The 19,334-nt window shown below is 39.9% G+C and overlaps 1 protein-coding gene across 2 annotated transcripts in view; it reads right to left on the reverse strand.

Moving 5' to 3' along the window:
• LOC148896535 (dynein axonemal heavy chain 11-like) overlaps positions 1–19,334 on the reverse strand; it is a 37,743-nt gene that overhangs the window by 617 nt on the left and 17,792 nt on the right. For both annotated transcript variants that reach the window (XM_088998148.1, XM_088998149.1), the window contains 23 exons: positions 18,779–18,961; positions 18,593–18,694; positions 18,077–18,211; positions 16,101–16,274; positions 15,762–15,997; positions 15,498–15,620; positions 11,751–11,955; positions 11,502–11,666; positions 11,167–11,307; positions 9,305–9,475; positions 8,808–8,930; positions 7,304–7,497; positions 7,081–7,229; positions 6,879–7,006; positions 6,337–6,564; positions 6,055–6,246; positions 5,185–5,304; positions 3,765–4,007; positions 3,501–3,683; positions 3,305–3,420; positions 995–1,107; positions 760–900; positions 1–664 (listed from right to left, as the gene is read on the reverse strand). The exon at positions 1–664 is cut by the window's left edge and continues 617 nt beyond it. In XM_088998148.1, the coding sequence (XP_088854274.1) occupies positions 417–664; positions 760–900; positions 995–1,107; positions 3,305–3,420; positions 3,501–3,683; positions 3,765–4,007; positions 5,185–5,304; positions 6,055–6,246; positions 6,337–6,564; positions 6,879–7,006; positions 7,081–7,229; positions 7,304–7,497; positions 8,808–8,930; positions 9,305–9,475; positions 11,167–11,307; positions 11,502–11,666; positions 11,751–11,955; positions 15,498–15,620; positions 15,762–15,997; positions 16,101–16,274; positions 18,077–18,211; positions 18,593–18,694; positions 18,779–18,961 (3,813 nt within the window). In that variant the 3' untranslated portion in view covers positions 1–416. The remainder of the gene's footprint in view (positions 665–759; positions 901–994; positions 1,108–3,304; positions 3,421–3,500; positions 3,684–3,764; positions 4,008–5,184; positions 5,305–6,054; positions 6,247–6,336; positions 6,565–6,878; positions 7,007–7,080; positions 7,230–7,303; positions 7,498–8,807; positions 8,931–9,304; positions 9,476–11,166; positions 11,308–11,501; positions 11,667–11,750; positions 11,956–15,497; positions 15,621–15,761; positions 15,998–16,100; positions 16,275–18,076; positions 18,212–18,592; positions 18,695–18,778; positions 18,962–19,334) is intronic.

Below are 19,334 nucleotides of genomic sequence, written 5' to 3' on the forward strand. Positions count from 1 at the left end.
AACAAATATCAAGCTAATACGAAAATAGAAATATGTACTGTCACGATTTGTAAGGTGGGGGTGGTGGACGCCCAATATGCAGGCAGGGGGGAGCGGGTGTATATTTGACAAATTGTATAAAATGAAGTCAACCACGAAACCAGGAGTAAAACATGTCAAGATGAAACAAAGCTTACAGTGCGAAACAAAACAATGACCAGACACTGAATGGTTGTGCCGGGAGTCCTTTTAACTGCCACTGATTAAAACGACCACCACCAGTACAGCTGCATGTGGGACCCTACAGTGCCACCCATTGGTCGCAAACCAAAATGTGACATACTACAAGCTTAACTGTAAGCAAAACAAATGAAAAAAATACATGTTATGTAAAATGTTTCAGAATAATACGTTACGCATTTGCATTCTATACGACGTTACACTGAAAGCAGCAAAGCCACACCAGCTAAGATCCACTTAGCAGGAGGCTGTCGATTGCGGATGTCAAACGTCCAAACATAGGTGGATCCACGATGTTTTGTGCGGTACACAGGACACTCGTAAGTGTTCTTAAGCTCCCGCTCTTCCGCCGGTACGGCTCGTATATACAGTACCGGCATTGGAGGAGTGAGATCTCTCAAAACTGCCTCTGCGATGACTCCCGACTGAGTGTCCCAACGTGCTCCTGAAGCGAACATAAAAGGTGTTATGTATTGAGTTTCAGTGCTAATTCTATCACTTTTGAATGTTGTAATACAGGGATGAGAGTGTCGATTCTACCTTCTATGAAGAGACCATGAATGTAGGCCCCTTCTCGTGGTGGATGGCTAAAATCCTCTTTCATCTTCTTTGTCACATCAGCAGTCAACGTCATCTTATCCAAGGGCCACTGATTCTTACGAGCAATGGTCTGCAGAATAGCTTCCAAAAGTAAGGAGATTTAAATGAATTAAATCTATGAAGTGCACTTTATCTTCTCATTGTGAGTGTCATTATTTTTTTGTTGAAAGCTCACCAGTGAGGAAAGACTGTGGATTGAAGAGGCCCGAGAGCCAAACAACTGCAGGTTGAACAAAGTCTTGTGTCCAGCTGTCTAGGTCACGACAACTACAGTTGATATCACTGAACCTAAAACACAAATCAAGTCACAATATGAATTTATTTGTCAAAGGTCTGATGTGCAATTCCATTATTATTCGGTTATACATCAACTAAAACTGTAACGCACAGCGATTACTTGTTTGTTATGAATGTTTGTGGTAACCTCAAAATGCAAAATGTACTTACTGTATCTTGGGGCTACAAATGATAAAAATATAGCATTAACTGCACAGCATGTTATGCTTTTGATGGACATAATTTAGGTTTTAAAAACTTACGGCATTTTCATGCAGGCTGGTTACGTCGTGGTACTTCTAGACCAGTGGTGTCAAACATATGACCCGCGGGCCGGAAACGGCCTCCAAGGGGGTTTGATCAGGCCCGCGGCATAATTTAAAAGTGTAAAAAATGTGCAAATGACATGGAATTCACAATTTTAATGAGGAGCAATTCAATGATTGTCCACTAGGGTAGTGGTGCTATTTCGATGAACGTATAATAACAATAATAATAATAATAATTTTTACAGAGATGTGTGTGAAACCTTTGTGCTTGGTGTTTTCAACAAGTTTCGGGAATATAATATCCGACGCCACTATGAGACAGGATTATGTCACGGTTTGCAAGGTGGTGTTGGTGGTGGATCCCAAAAAGCAGGCAGGGGGGAGCAGCAGGTTGTATTTGACAAATTGTATTAAAATAAAGTCAGCAGGAACAAAATCTAAAACATCAACATCATCTGAACAGAAAAATACAAAGTATCAAAGAAAACCAAGAGTAAAAGTCTGCCAAGATGAAACAAACTTGACAGAGTGCAGAAAACACATGCACAGAATACAATGCAATGACCCGACACCAAATGGTTGTGCCGGGAGTCCTTTTAATTTTGAAAGGCGCTTATAAATGAAATGTATTATTATTATTATTAACTGCCACTGACTGGAACGACCAACAACTGTGCAGCTGCAACCAGGGCCGACAGCGCTATCCGTTGGTCGCCAACCAGATCGTGACAGATTACTGTGGGAGTTTGAGAAACGTTTTCAGGTATTTGGTGAACTTAAAACAGAATTTTAAATTTTTCGCTCACCTTTCACAGATAAAGCTTCTGATCTACCGGTCAAAATCCAGCTAGAAAAAATTGATTTGCAATGTGATGCAGATTTGAAGGGCAAATTTGCCTGCGTAGTCTGGACAAATTTTATTATTATTACTACCAGGGTACCCCGAATTAACAGTCCTGGCTGCTAAAGGTTTGTGCATGTTTGAAACAACCTACCTTTGTGAACAAATCTCCTCAGTAATGAATATCAATGAAATAAAAATGTGTTCAAAGCTCACAAACAAGCACTGAAATGACATTCTGAAAGTGCCAGCTCGTCAGGACATGACACCTGTTATTGATGCACTTGTAAAGGCCAAAAGATGCTGTATAGTGCCACTTAGCAGTTTTTTTTGACGACGATACTAGTGCAGCGTGTTCTACCGGAAACAAATTCCTTGTGTGTTCTACATACTTGGCAATAAAGATGATTCTGAAATATCAAGAACAAAAATGATGGTTTAAAAATTCCTTTCTTTATAAATCTCATTTAATCTTGAAGTGCATTACTATATTTTTCGATCCCAATTTATTGTTAAAGTTTTGTGTCGTAGAATCATTGGTATCAGTTGCAATGCATATACATGTATGTGAATGATAAAAGTAAATTGCATACATGTATTTGTTCATGAACCAAAATGTTGTGTAGAAGGAATGTTCATTAAATGTCATTTTCCTCATGTTCTTGTGCTTCTTTACACCAAAACTAATGAAAGATATGGTATTTTGGTTATTTATAGCATGAATGGTATAATTTCATTGGTCCGGCCCACTTGACATCTACCGAGGCAATATGTGGCCCACCATGTGAAATGAGTTTGACAGGCCTGGTCTAGACTCTGTGCTACCTGTGTGGAGTTTGGATGTGCTCTCAATGCTTGCATTGATTGAGTTAAGGTATTTCGACTTACAGACAGAAACGGTCATTATGTTTTAGGAACACTTTCCAAACAACACTGAAGCTATGAAATTTGCCATCAAAGCATCAAGTGTCTTTTGGCATCTACCAGATTTTTCTTTCAATAGTTTAACCACAAGTGCTGAATGTGCAGAAGCCAGCACCGAGTAATGCCATGACAAAATAACAGTTTCACAAATGAAAGAGCAAGTCGCTTTGTTTACCATCGTGTAAGCGTTTTGGTGGAGGGGTAAGACAATCTGGCCCAGGAATCTGGTACAGCGTCGTTGAACAACGCCGACTGGAGAGTCTCCATAGTGGAAGAAATGGTGAGCTCTCCCTATGAGCACATACGATTCTAATGAATGATGCAGCACATTCAGTAATACAGATAAGCAAAGAGAAGCCTTCAAACATTACCTTCAGGCCAAGATGTAGTTCGTTAAGGGATGTCGTTATTTCGCCAAGTAAGAGATTCATGCGTTCGCATTCTTGCAAACAGACTGAAACGTAAGGGCTTCGTTCTGCTGCCTTCACTAACATCTCTGCCATGTTATACTGCTCAGGAAGCTTGTCGACAAGATCTTCAATAATGGACTTAACCTGACAAAAACATGGGCGGTGAGACTTTTTGGGTGATGAATGCAAGAGTAGTAGTAGTAAAGTGAGTTAAGGTGGCCGCACCTTCTCCTCTGTGCTCAATACGGCCCCCTCTCCTCTGGAGGAGTCCTGTGGCTGCAGTTCAAGCAGAGTCTTGAAAAGGTTGTCTGAGGTGAGCGTGAGGCACTCGAGCTCTGCATTTGGATGCAGGCCATACAAAGTGGGGCTCTCAGGTGGATGATGCTCATCAATATAAGCGTGGTACCCGCTGTGATCCATGAAAGGAGGGGCCATGAAGCCAGGACACAGATAGAACTCCCCGTCAAACTGACAAATGAAAATAAAATTCAATTAACACAATCACTTGTGCCCTGAAGTCAGCAAAAAGACTCATTTGGGGAATACTGTGAGCAAAGAAAATATTGATTACATTTTCTTCAACAGGGTGTCATACAGCACTGACAACAGCATGAGCTAAGACAGTATTTAAAGGACAACCGACGCCTCCAGACAAGTTGGTTCCATAATTTGTAAAATCTCTTCAAATGACTTCTACTGAGCGTATTTTAAAAAAATTCCGCCACATATAGCTATATTTTTATATATATACGTTTCAAGACTCGCGCTGAATATTCCGGAAGTCTTATTTTTGAGTTGGTGACGAGTCCTGACGTCACGTCACGGAAGGAACACCCCTGACCGAAAAAGGACATACTGTCGCAGTCCTTTCATCACCTCAATGCATTTTGCTGTACTTTGTTTGGTCTGAAAACTTCGTGTTGATCCGTGTTGATGGCGAAATTAGAAGGAAAACACATCAATAAGGTGATGGTGAATCGTTGTGTGTTACACCGAACAACTATTTGATATTTATTCGCTGACAAAAATGCCAAGGAGAAAAATCAGCCCCTTTCCATGGAGCTTTGTCGCCATCTTGTCGGTGCTACATTTCTCTCCAGATGCCTCAAAATTACACGAAATAAATTCTTTAATCGATTGCAAACATGTATGCTTTCCTCTTCAGAACTATTTGAATCATATTCATAACTGGATGAGTAACAAGAAAGCATTTTCTCCGAATCTGAAGCCATTGTTTTGATTCTCGAGCAAGACAAGACGTCTTGGCGTGACACCACAAACAAGGGGGCTCGGCACTTCCGGTTTCAAATTGAAGTAGTTTTTAGACACTTAAAGTCATTTTTATTGGTGTTTTGCATTTGACTAAAAATATCATCCTGCGTGTTTTGGGTATTTCAGATGCTATAAAATGTTTTTCTGACGTCAGCTAGGAAACAAAAAAGTGATGTCGGTTGTCCTTTAAGTTTAGCATAACAAGAGGACACCCTATTATCTTGACCAAAAATGTAAAAAAACAAACAAACGAAAAAAAACATTGTCACTATCGCATATTGTAGTTATCTTCTTTGAGAATTAACACGTACATGCCAAAACATGTTGCACAAATGTTTAAAGTACATACTAACAGGGATGCAAATGGCCTCACCATTTTGGAATGCATCAACTCTTGCAGATAGGCCTTACATAGCCTTCTATCCCAAATATCAGTGATGTGACCACCATACATGATCTCCCCAAAGAGATAGCACAGATCCTCCCACGGCACCTACATAAACGCAAAACACACAGTTAATAAAACAACAGCTTGATACATTTAACTTATTCTTTCAATTTCCAAGCAAGAAGAATACGATCGCTCTGTAACAACTGCTCAAGCTTGATGAAACACGCAGATCTGATGTGTTTGCCTCAGCAAGCGATGACGAGAACCTGTGAGAGGTTAAAGACGGTAAAGATAATCTGTGATTCATAACAAATTACGAAAGCTGGAGGTTCACAATCATTTGTACCTGTATTGTTTTGCAAATTGCTTCCATCGTCAGCTCTAATTGCAGTGATCACTTATGTAGCGTTGTGAACTGTCACAATGGCCGCATGTAATTAGATTTCGGATGACGCTTCATTGCTCTCCTAATGAATTCTCTGTATACGCACATACAAGTTACTGTTTGGTTAACATAATGAAGGACATTCGTTTTTTTTGGGGAGGGCAGAACACCTTGAAGATGTGATTGGTTTTGACCGTGGTAAGGGAAGCTCTAAGAGAAACACATTAGCAGCTGCGAGTACCTAAGAGAATGGATTTTTTTCTTGTCTTGAAAGAAAGCTAAATTATAGGTTGCTTGTTATAGCAAGCATAAATGTGAACTAATGGGAAGCAACGCATCCATCATAAAAGTTATATTTCTCTGACTAATCTGAAGTTTTCAGTATGAATGACAGTATATTGATTAACTATATATAATATACAAGCAACTGTGAAAAAAGATGAAAACAACAGCAAAAGATTAATGACCTTATTGTTGGCCTCTAAATAGTTGAACAGAACATTGGTCGAGATGGTAAGATCGCCACTGCTAAAGGGATACTTTTGATTCCACCCCTGAGGGCCAAACCTCCGGCGCTCCGTGACACAAGCATGAAAGAAGCAGAGGGCGAAAAACATTGAGTTGAATTCTTGTTCTCGTGAGCACATCTCTAGAGTTTCCTAAAAAAATACATAAATAAAATATAAATGCTTGTAATGTGTCACCCAAACTGATTTTCAATACAAATTCTTCATTATATGCATACGTACTTGACTGAAGTTGTTGATCGCTGCATGTAGACTGGGATTCATCCCATTTGGCGGCTCGTTGGTGATTTTGATTGCATTCTCGAGAATGCCTCGAGGGATGATGTGCTGCTCGGGGCTGGGGGCTGGTTCCCCAGTGATGAAGACTCTGTAGCTGGGGTGACTTTCCACAGCTTCTCTCTCCAGTAGAGCTTCAAGATTAGGCAACCAGCTTGCTACTAGATGAACATTCTAAGGAGCCAAATTGTATATTAAACAAGAAAGAATTCTTTTATGAGTAGTTCTCGTCATCGATTTGTGAAAAGCTCATTCCAAACATAACGTTCTTTGTTTGTAATTACCAAGACAACCCTCAGAGACTGACTTGCCTGCCAGGTCCTACTATCAAAGGAGGAATTCACGGGGTTAATCTAGCCAATTATGTTTTTTATTGAACCAAATTGATTCTATTTCCCTCTCGAGGGGAGATAATATCATTAGTTACATGGCCTGGAAGAGCAGCTTATTGCAACTACAAGAGCTAGTACGTGAACAGGAAATTTTACCTGCAGAATGACCCAATGTCCAAGTTTCGAAGAATTTCTGAGCACCCTTTCAGCAACGTCTTCCTGTCCCTGTCCCAGTGAAACATTGTGCAAGTTGCCCATTTCAATTGAAAATCCCAGCCTTAATCCTACACAAATAAAATGATTGTTATGATTTACTCACAGCAAGAAATTGACAACATTGAACCTGGTGTAAGTGTACCTAGTTTCTCGACTTCTATGAGTGGATTGACACCAGGTGAGAGGATGAAAAACACAGGAGTTGCGGGGCTGCTACTTTCATACAACTTGTCAAATCTCAATCTTGCAGTCTCAATATATTCAGCTCCCATGCAATCGGTCACAAAATCCCTGCCAACAAACCAAAGTTCTTGTACAAACTGTACATTTATTGAATGCATGAATCGGCATGGTCTTGTACTGACCTTAGCATGTACATCACCCTATCGGGGCGCAGAGCCCTGAGGATGATAAGCTTCTGAATGCAACTCTTATTCTTCCAGTCCTGTGGAAGTCTCTCCTTTTCAGGAGAGCTGGATTCAACAATCTTCCTCCAGCGCTTGTGTGAACTTTCAATGTCTCTGTCCAATCCAATAAATTCTTGCATTGAAGAAATCCTCTATGGTCACATAATGCACTATCAACACTTGACACAAAGAAATTGGCACTGATAACTGACACGCAGTGGTGGGCTGTCAGGGCACACAAGGCCTTCTCTGCTGGCTTGAATCACAGATTTAAGGTTAATTATATTGTGTCCATGATTTTGTTATTAAATAATTTCAAATTGTCCTTCAGCTTCCTTTCATTGCTTTTCTCTTGTTGTGCTGCTTTCAGATGTGTTTCATATTTAAGCATTTAACCAATCACATTTCAGCCATCATTCGCTACGAGGGTCAACAATTTACCGGGACACCTTCACAATCAGTTCTGCGGGTCCCGTACCATAAAAATCAATGTCAATCGGTGAAACTGTTGCTTTAACCTATCAGAGTTTGAGTTGGCAACTCAATGGCCTGCTGGAAATTTGCAAATTACGATTGGCTAATCACGTGATTGGCTAGTCACTAACAATGTTCCCTCTAATTTTTCATGTGTCTGAGCAGACACACAAGCTCCCTGAGCACACTGAGGAACACTGTGAGCAACATCAGATGTGTACGCTGTGGCCACACACGAGTATCACGGCGCGTATGGGCAGGGCACATTTGCGCCGTTCTGCTCTGATTGGCTGCGTAGCATAGGTGAACTGGATGGCATTATTGGCTGGACACCTGTACCTCGTTGAGTTACATTGCAAAATGTGTGCTGCATAGATGTTCTTGTGCGCTGAGTATGTGCAAGCAGTGCGCGATTGCGGACGCACGGAGCTTAGAGGGAACGTTGGTCACTACCCAATCATAGTATCACTACCCGCTAGTGATAAGCGCATACTGGCCAGAGTTAGCACACTGTATCTGTAGTGAGCTGCATAAGCAAATACATTTTTGTGTTAATTTCATAGCGGTTTTGTCAACCCACAATGGCTGAAGGATGACAAGAAAGTGATTTGGTTGCAGATATACTGTTAAAGCCATTTTCAAGATGGACTTTTCAAGAATAGATGGAGATCATTAAGAAAGGTTGGACAGCTCCAAAGCTAGCAAAAATAGCATGTACTATTGCATTTTCTGTGGGTATCATGGATCCACACGTTCATAGTAAAAATTCAAACAGTTTAGTGACAGTATTTCTTAAGTTTCTTAAAGTCACAAGTTATTTCCTGGTTAACGGCATCCTCTAGTGGACGTGTCGTTAATCACACCACACTCGCAGCTGTGGATTGATTCAGACATAGCACTACTGAAGGCCTATGGTTGACATGCACGGCCCGCCATTGCTGACATGTCATGTATTTCTTATAGGATTATATCCTCAATGTTAAGGTACCTTAATTGCTCCCCAGGCATGTGGTGACAGGAAGGACACTGGGCTAACTTTGGTAACTTCCACCGGGAAACGCAAAAGAAAGTCAAACTCCTGAGCATCAATCAGGTTCTGCTTGAGCTGAATCTGGAGAAAAGAGTATTTTTTAACAATATATTTTTGGCTCATCAATTTCAGAACAACAAAGTTTCAAAAGAACTCCTTGGCAAAAGGACACCACTGCCAAATCCGGTTAAGTACTTTAGGGTCAACTACGCAATTTCTTGGATGAGGAAAAAATGCAGCCACAATGATAGATAATTCCATTATGTCACCAGAACCAACCCCCTTGTCAGAACCAACTGTCTGAACAGCAGCTGGTGAGTCAGGGTTGAGATGTAATCAATAGGAGGGTATAGTCCTGCTGACTGCTTTTAATTGAAGTTAATGTGGGGCCAGAAATATATGATTGATCAAGGTGACAAGACGCTCCACCTCCAAGGCAGCCCAAAGTCTCTCACCTGGAAGGCAGCGTGTGACAAGAAGGTTAACTTGTCTGTCTCAAACAAGCCCTGGCTGGTGTACAGGAATACCAAATAGGTGATGGCCTCTGTCAGGGCAGCCACTCTGCTGCTCACATCCTCCCCACATTCCACATGCTCCATTGCTTTGCCAAATACTGAAATAAAGCTCTAAAAGACAACGAAATGGAAATCATATGTAAAATTACATTTCAAGGACAACCAACACCATTTTTTTTGTTTCCTAACTGTCATCAGAAAAACGTTTTATAGCATCGAAAATACCCAAAACACGCAGGCTGATATTTTTAGTCAAATGCAAAACACCAATAAAAATGACTTCAAGTGTGCTAAAACTGCAACAAATTGAGCTGAGAATTCAGAAATTCCCGCCCCCAGTTCGTGATGTCACGGCAAGACATCTTTCCTTGCTCGAGAATTAAAACAATGGCTTCAGATTCGGAGAATATGCTTTCTTGTTACTCATCCAGTTAGGAATATGATTCAAATAGTTTTGAAGAGGAAAACATAAATGTTTGCAATTAATTGAAGGAGTCCTCCCATATCAATTCGAGCCATCAATGACAGCAATGTAGCGCCCAGAAAATGCAGAAGATTGCGCCCAAGCTCCGTTGGAAATGGGATGATTTGTCTGCTGGGAATTTGTGTCAGCGAATATCAAATAGTTGTCTTGGTGTAACACACAATGATTCACCATCGCGTTATTTATGTGTTTTCCTTCTAAAGTTTTCAGACCAAACAAAGTACCCCAAAATGCATTGTGTGTCGCTTTCTCGGTCAGGGGCGTTCCAAATGTGACGTCACGTGGGGATCGTCATCAACTCGAAAACAAGACTTCCTGAATATTCAGCGTGAGTCTTAAAGGACAACCGACACCACATTTTGGTTTCCTAACTGACATCAGAAAAACGTTTTATAGCATCTAAAATACCCAAAACACAGAGGATATTTTTAGTCAAATGCAAAACACCAATAAAAATGACTTAGTGTCCAAAAACTACTTCAAATTGAACCTGGAAGTGGCCAGTTTCAGAAGGTCCCGCCCCCTTGTTCGTGATGTCACGCCAAGACGTCTTGCCTTGCTCGAGAATAAAAACAATGGCTTCAGATTCAGAGAAGACACTTTCTTGTTACTCATCCAGTTATGAACGTGATTCAAATAGTTCTGAAGAGGAAAGCATAAATGTTTGCAATCGATTAAAGAAGTCTTTCCGGGTAATTTTGAGGCGTCAGGACTGATGTCTAGCACCCAGAACATGCAGAAGATGGCGCCCAAGCTCCATTGGAAATGGGCTGATTTGTCTGCTGGTAATTTGTGTCAGCGAATATCAAATAGTTGTCTTGGTGCAACACACAATGATTCACCATCGCGTTATGTGTTTTCCTTCTAATTTTGCAATCAACACGGATCAACACAAAGTTTTCAGACCAAACAAATTACCGCAAAATGCATTATGTGTCCTTTCTCGGTCAGGGGCGTTCCTTCCGTGGTGTGACGTCAGGAATCATCACCAACTCAAAAACAAAACTTCCTGAATATTCAGCGCGAGTCTTAAAACGTAAAATATAGCTATATGCGGTAAAATACGCTCAGTAGAAGTCATTTGAAGCGATTTTACAAATTATGGACAGAACTTGTCCGGAGGCGTCCGTTGTCCTCTAAATGGAAGGTTGAGCAGCAGAGCAGACAGCAAATGTGTGCGCATGCATTTCAACTAAACTACAGACGTGTACATATGCCCTAAATGTCCAAATTAAAAATCTGACTCCCAATTAAAACTTTTTTTCCGACATAAGTGAGCATCCACCAAGAGGATTTCAGGGACAAAAGGCTAGAATACCTTGAGGGAAAACTGATACATGGGGTTAATCTTGTTGAGGTCATTGATGATGAAGAAGAGGAGTGATGCTCTCGCAGCAGCAGGGCGGTATATTTCCCGAGCCTCGTTGATCTTTGTCTCATTTTCTTGGGCCTCCACCACCTGTGTGTTCCAAACGCACAGAATGAGCTATGAGGCTCTCAGTCATTCTCCAAAAGCTGTTCATTACGCATTTTTTAAACTCAACACCGTTGAATGCTGGTTCAATAACAGATGATTCACAGATTGCGTAAAGACATTCAAAAAAAGTTGACTGATAAAATACCCCCAAGACTGAAATCTCATAAGGGCCGTACTTTGTCTTGAATGTGGACTGCTGTGGTCTTGGCGATTTCCAGTTGCTCCACCAGAGAAATATCTCCCAGGAAATTACCACAGGCAGTCGAGAGACGATTCAGCAGGTCATCCTCCAACCTTTGAAGCTCAATTTTAAAGTGGTTCTGATGTTTGTTCAACTCCATCTTTGACAGAGTGCAAAAAAACAGTTATTCATTTTTGATATCCTCACTTGAAGCGTCATACATAAATTGAATACAAGGTTTTACCTTCAGGTCTTCAAGGTCAGGCCTTTCCCGGGATACCACTTGTCCCAGCAGCTGTTCCTCCAGACCAACCGGGGTCACAGTGAAATTGATGAGAGTTGTTTGAGCCTGGAGCTCAGGAGGAAAATGGGGGTTGGCCAGTTTGGTGTGCAGAACGAGTTGAAATTTACTATTGTATTCACACTCTTTACCACCAATCTGAATGTACCTGATGATGAAACAAATTGTTAGCCAAAATTGTTAATGGAATGGAATAACATGGATTTGTCAAATGATTCAAATAAAAGACTTGACTTTGGATCACAAAGAACATTAGCAACCATTTGGTAAGTGACACAAATTATTGTTTGAAAAAAATGTGTGAAATCAATTATAGTCCCAGGTAAATAATCACACAAATAAACATTTTTGAAAATTCAGCACATTTTATCAGTCCACTCATGTTTTGGCCACAAACTAGTCCAGACTAAATCCTAAGAGTGTCAGTTGGTTAGAGCCAAGTTGTGCACTCCATTCGTCAATGGTTGTTCAAATAACTGATGAACAAATGATCTGTTTGACACAAGCACCGAGTTTCTGAACAACCAATCAATAATTGCCTTCCTAAAGGCAGTGTAACTTGAACCTTATCATTAATCACACTTTGTAAATAATAACATAATGATGGAATTTGTTGTTTCACAGTTTATTAAACTGATAACAGTATGCAAGCATGAGTTCTCTGATGAAAACATTGTTGGTGACCCCTGTATGTTTTTGATTGTAGTAGGAGGTAAGTTTCAGAGGTTAAGAGTGACGGCACGGAAAACTCAAACGTCCAGAATTAGGTGTTTGGGATGGGGAACCCAGCTTCAGATGGTCTCAGATCCTATGAAGGATGTAATGATGGAGGAGGTATGTGAGGTATGGTGGGGCCAAGGCATCAAATGATTTGTATATCTGTTACATCCCGAGTTATATTATGTAAGCTGTAATTCAGTTGTGTGTGTGTGTGAGAGAGAGAGAGAGAGAGAGAGAGAGAGAGAGAGAGAGAGAGAGAGAGAGAGAGAGAGAGAGAGAGAGAGAGAGAGAGAGAGAGAGAGAGAGAGAGAGAGAGAGAGAGAGAGAGAGAGAGAGAGATATTGTGTTGTATGTGAGTGCTTCTGTTGTTCTTAACTCATTCACTGCTATTCACAAATTTATTCAGGAATTGAAAATATGACGTAGAGTGCCATTCCCGAATTTGTTCGGATTTTGTTTTTTTCTTGTTTGGGTACAGATAAAGCACTGGCCAGACCTCTGGCAATGTTTTTTCCCTTCCACAAGAAGGCAGCATTTCCCTTATTTTCATATTACCTCTTAGTTCCAGCTTCAGCTGTTGTTAAAGAGCAATATACTGTAAACCAATATGTATATAATGCATTGAATTTTGGACATCCATCTTCATTTCAAGCTCATAACTCCAGATCCATATAATTTAGGAAATAACCATTTTTTTTCTGATGAAAGAAGAGAGTCTAAGGTTTCTTACAGTGCATTGGAATTTTATTTATTCCTAAAACTCAATATTCTGTGGGTCTTGGCATTTGAGTGATAATGACAAAAACCCTGGCACTGGAGTGGGCACATTTCTGGCAGTGAATGAGTTAAGGTCTCTGCAGACACTCAGGAACGGCCCTTCCCAAATGACCGAAAACTAACAGGACCAAGTTTAAAGATCCTCTATGAAGTGACAGGAATTTGACAGCAACAGCTCGCTTACTCTCGACAAGTGTCTTGTTCAAGAATCCGTGCTTCCTTAGTAACCTGACTATTGCAGGACCATATTTTTTTTTTTTTTTTTTTTAATCACACCCCTGGGGAACAAAGAGTGAGATCCTTCCCTTTTATGAACCTAACCTGAGAAGGGAGTGTAAGGCATGATATGGAGAAGTTGGAAGACTGGAACTTGATGCGAATACTTTTGAAAGGGCAAGAGGGTTGTCATTGTTGTAAACAGGTGAAATATATATTTTTCCCCCTTCTTCTCCACGATGTATGTTTTCGCGAGTTCGACTATATTCTCAAAATTATATTCCAAAAAATACAATAGCTATAAAAGATTGCTTCCTCCTTAGCCAATATTTATCTATCTCTGCATTTCAATTAAATTAGCACAGGCTTGACAAACATAGTGGTGTTTAATTTTTCTTTAATTGCCACTTGGATGGCAAGGGCCGTGGTTATCCTGCACAAAGTTCCTTGTGTCCTCATCGGGTTCAGCTCTTTATCTTCACTAGGCAGAATTAATGTACTATTGATAGAACCATTACTCCGCCAAATTAAAGTTTGCTGATGGATTGTCTTGTAGTCTTCCGTCAGCCATGAAAGGAATAATTAGTATTCATTACTTCACACTCTAAAACATTCCAATTATTAATGAATTTCAGCCGTGAAGCCCCACCAGATCCATCATGCCTGGCCCTGGTGGTTGTATTAATCATCGCCAAAAACAAGTATGACGGTCATCTACAAGGGATAAACTGATAATCGGCTTTAATATGATGAATTGTGTTCTCGAGACAGACAGGACGTCAGGGGAAAGTGCGATTCATACTCACGTTTATACAAAGTTCAAATGGTAACTATCATGTGCAGGATGTACAGTTAGTATATACGTTTGGTAGGTGTTTTAATAGTTTTGACTTTTGTTTTTAAATTCAGTTTGTTTTAATGAGTTATTAGAGGGGGCTTGGTAGTTTATCCGAATTGGTATATTTTTTTCCAAATGCTTCATTTTAGTTATTGATTGAAGTATTGGTTTAATTTTATTTTATTTTTTGCTAAATTAAGTGTTGGTCAAGTGCAAGATAACAAAAGTTCATGAAGTCTTGTGTAATAAAGTAAAGTAGATGACAATTTCCAAACAACTTCTTGTAAAGACATACAGCATTACCGGAGTATAGACTTGATGTACCTTCTAAACCCCTTGAAGATACTGTATCATTCAATTTTGGGGGTGGATTTTATGAATATTAAAATTGGTTTGTAATGGTGCAGATGTTTACACATTTTGATCAGCACTACCAGCAGACAGTGAGGTCTGGAATTAAATATGAACTTGAATTGCAGAACAAATGCTATTTAAAATCATAAAATAGGGACTTCCAGAATTATTAGAACTTAATGATATAACAAAAAATGTTGTTTTTTTCTTTTCGTAAAAATCATTTTAAAGCCATTGAAGGCATTACTTCAGTCAATGTGGAAAAATGCTCAACATGCAGCAAATCATTAGGAATTTTTTGAAGCGAAATTGACTTTGCCATCATGATGGAGAGCCACTGCATTGAGTGTTTCCTGCCTCTCTTATGAGTACTAATACATAACCATGAATGCTCTCAGTTCCTGATTTTACACCGAGGCTCTTCTGTTCAATATTCATCAGGCCTGAAGAATATGAACGCACAAATATACATCTATCACCTGTCTTGAGGGATGGATCAATATGTTGCATTCATGGATTCTGAACACGCACTGCACATTCATTAATAATCTGAGGAGCAGGCAATGATAATGTGTTCTGTCATATCTTGTTGATGTTCCAGTGCTCTGTGAGATACCACCATCTGGTTATCTGATCCCAGTGTCTTCAAAAACAAACACTGCTGCTATTTGCGTTGCAATAGGCAAACCGCACAAAACAAAAAACTGTTGGGGAGTCATGATTTGGAGTTTTGTTATTTTTGCTTGAGCTTTAATATGTGAGTTAAAAAAGTAAAGATAACTAACCGTCCCCTTTTAATGGTGTTTTTGCCCAAGAGAGGCTCCAAGACAGGATCAATTGTTTCTGGCAAGTTCTCAATTAGAACAGTTTGACCACAGGCTAGCGCCTTTTCAATCACATCAATGTACCTGTGGAATGACACAACAAAATGAAGATGGCAGCACTCTACCGTTTCATAATCTTAGATGCAATGATACATTTTTGAGTCCAAGAAATAAAAAACAAACATTTCATCATACAGCAAACATCACATCATAGCCCATCCTCACCCTTGCTGTCCCTGTTGCACCACCCTCATCTTGGTGCCTTGCTGGCTCCGTATCCACCTGATGCCCTGGTGCTGTGGGTCCACCATGAGTGGCCAGCGCTCACTGTTGGCCAGGATGGCTGCGTTTTCAATTGACATCCTATCATTCGGCAGACCTTGGTTATGCCAAGCAGCAACAGTGGCATCATCTGTAAGCATGAGGATGGGATCCAGGCCATCTGTCAGGGGTACAGAGACCTGGAATGGAAGCCAGAGATTGAAGTCGTTGAGCGGTGGAGGCAGCAATGAGGCTTTTTAAGACAGGTTTTACCACCACATTATGACATAGATGAAACTTTACCTTCTGAGATTTGAGGAACGGGATCCATTTTTGATTGAAGAGTTCAGCACGATAGTGCATGGTAAAGTAACCCATGTAGGAGACAAATGCTGAAGTGAGGGCAACATCCCCACACAGGGTTTTTTGTTGCTTCTTATACCGAACAAGTGACTGTGACCAGCGCTGCTTCTCTGACTAAAACACACAAAAAAACAGACAAAAAGGAACAAGACTCCGATTCACACAAACATAGTATCCAAAATATGAAAGAGAAGAAATTGGTATTTAGAATGCACCCATAATAACAATGTTATATTTAATTCACTATATGGGGAGTCCAAATTAACGGCAGGGTTGGTAAAGACTATCAATATACATACACCCCAGATCTAAACCAAAAGTTTTGATCTCAGATTCACTCTGTGTCACCGTGACATTTATCTAAAGGTTCAATCCGACGATTGTGACAGCTCAACAGCGATAAATCATGCATGACATTTTCTTACAAGGGGCCACGGATCTGAAATAGGTCATATAATAAATTCTCCGACACTTAAAAATCACTATAATTTTACTCTAATGTATTATGGATTGCCTGTAATATCACTCAGTCCAGGGTATGGCATTGTGAATTTCCAACAGCTGTTGAGGTTTTGAGGTAAGTTAATGATTAAACATAGACTGCCTGATTTATTAGTCGCAAGACTATTGCTTCCAAGTCAATGCAATAAAGGCAAAACATTTATCTTGATATGCTTAAAAGTCAAGCTGTTTCAACCAAACCATATTATTATCTGGGATAAGGAAGTCGAATTTACAAAATAACCATGTTTTATTTGATATTAGCAGTGTCTGAAACTCATGACAAAAAGTTAGTGAACACCAGGGCAGACAACTCTGAAAAGTTGCCTGCCCGGCCATAACGTTGCCTGCCCCATTTTTCACAACTTGAAACTCAATAAGACGACTAAAGGCAAAAAAAAACATTGTTGCAAAGTACAAAAGGGTTTTTTTAATTAACGAACGTTCATTTGGCAATTTGCATACTCGGCACGGCAGCCAATCAGAAGCCTGTTTCGTGCTTCGGGCTATACCGTGATTGTAAAGTGTACTTGAGAGTTTTGAAAGGCGCTTAGAAAGAGGAGTCCACATGGCTTCTAGCAATTTGCTTGGAGCTTTTGCTTTATTGAATAAAACAAACATTTGATTTGAATTAAAAAAAAAATCTTTTTTTTTCTTGAAGTTGTCGGCCATCCGGCCCGAGACGTTTTGAAAGTTGTACGCCGGACGTCAAAGTTGTACGCCCCGGGCTTCCGGGCAGACGTTATTTCAAACACTGATATTAGCAACTAAAGCTGTAATATATACTGTAGCACAGGAGGGGGGGTTGAATTGGTTAATTGAAATCCTGGACAAATCATCCGTGCTCAAATTGAAATATTCCTTACATATTACATATACTTTATGTATGAATGCCATACAGTAAAAATAAACAACTTGCTTAACCTGAACCAGTGTTTGAGTGTCTAAATCAGTGGTTCTTAATCTTGTTGGAGGCACCGAACCCCACCAGTTTCACATGCTCATTCACCGAACCCTTCTTTGATAAAAAAATAAAATATGATTTTTGTACTGGTGCAATAAAAATTAATTAATATCACTTTGTTCAAATAACAAAACAAACACAGTGCATGAACTCATAACTCTTTCAATGACTGTGCCCACGAACTGCAGACTTGACTCATGTCCCCCATTGAAGCTGACACTTCCAATGCATTGCCCATGGACGGACGGAACCACATACTTTCAGAAACAAGTCAGAATACCCTGCCAAAATATAAAAGTTGCTTTCCTCCTCCCAAGTTAATTTTCTCAATGCTATTTAATCCGTAGCAATATCCCTATGCACCCCCCCAAACAACAACAACAACGTTTGTATATTAAACCCCAATTACAGCAACCAGTCCATCGGCTCTCAGATTTTCACCCCAATTTACCTCTAAGCCCCTGACGAGTCTGTTTGCCAGGTCAATAGTCTGGTTGGTGTGGGTTACATCCTGTTGACAGCTGATTTTCTCAGCTGTAGCACTCTCAAACTGAGCTGTAAGATTCTGGAGGTTAGCATCCAAATCCTAGAGAGCAACAAGATGGGCAAAAGCAGATAAAATCATTGATAAAATCTGAACAAAGAAAGCAGCTCATTTAACCCTCACATTATCTTGGGAAAAAAAATCACGTTATGTTGTGGGTCATTTTTACTCGTATGTAAAAATCCACACAAAGCAGTCAAATAATAGGTGACATCAGCAACAACAGTTTCTGAGATGTAAACGTACTTGAAAAGAGAGACAACATATTTTCTATCCCATTGAGATATTTTAGAACTGTTTTGCAGAAAGGAAAAGGAAATTATATCCATTGCTTTAGTCAACACAAAAATGGAAACGGGTATAATTTACCCCTTAACATAATTATGAGGGTTAACTCTGACGATAAAAACATATTTTACTTACTTCCAATTTCTTTTGGACAGCCAGCAGTTTAGTTGTTGCATTTTCTAGTTCTGTATTAGCATGAGATAAAGCTTGCCGCTTTGGAATGACCTCACAATAAATCTGTAATCACAATATGTACCTGCTGTCATGAAATGCTTCACAACAAAATGACATTATATAAAGAACATAAAGTGCACATCAAACCTCATAGTATCGAACAATGTTAATTGTCCAGGCACAAAGTCCTGCTGCAGCTGTAGATTTGGTCCTAACTTGATCAGGGTGGAAGTCTGGCTTTTTAAGGTAACACTGTTTGACCACACTCAAAGAGGACTCATGGATGTGTTCCTTGTCATATGACATCAGGGCCTGCAGAAAATCATCTACCTGATTCAACACAGTAAGAGAGACTATTTAAAATATGTACACATTAACTCAATCCCTGCCATTCACAAATTTATTCGTGAATTGAAAATATGATAGAGCGCCGTTCCGAATTAGTTCGGTTTTGTTTTTTCTTGCTTGGGTGACAATAAAGCGATGGCCAGACCTCTGACAATGTTTTTTCCCTTCCACAAGGTATCAGCATTTCCTTCGACATGTTAGCGCTTTGTTCCAGCTTCACCTGTTGTTAAAGCGCTATATAAACCAATATTTATGTCTTGCATTGTATTTCAAACAGCCGTCCTTATTTCAAGGTCATATAACTCCAGACTCGTATAATTTAGAAAATAAGTTTTTTTCTAATGAAAGAAGAGAG

The sequence above is a fragment of the Hippocampus bargibanti genome, linkage group LG06 (genome assembly GCF_051943395.1).
Source record: "Hippocampus bargibanti isolate YZ-2025 linkage group LG06, ASM5194339v1, whole genome shotgun sequence".
In the NCBI taxonomy this organism is placed as follows: domain Eukaryota; kingdom Metazoa; phylum Chordata; class Actinopteri; order Syngnathiformes; family Syngnathidae; genus Hippocampus; species Hippocampus bargibanti.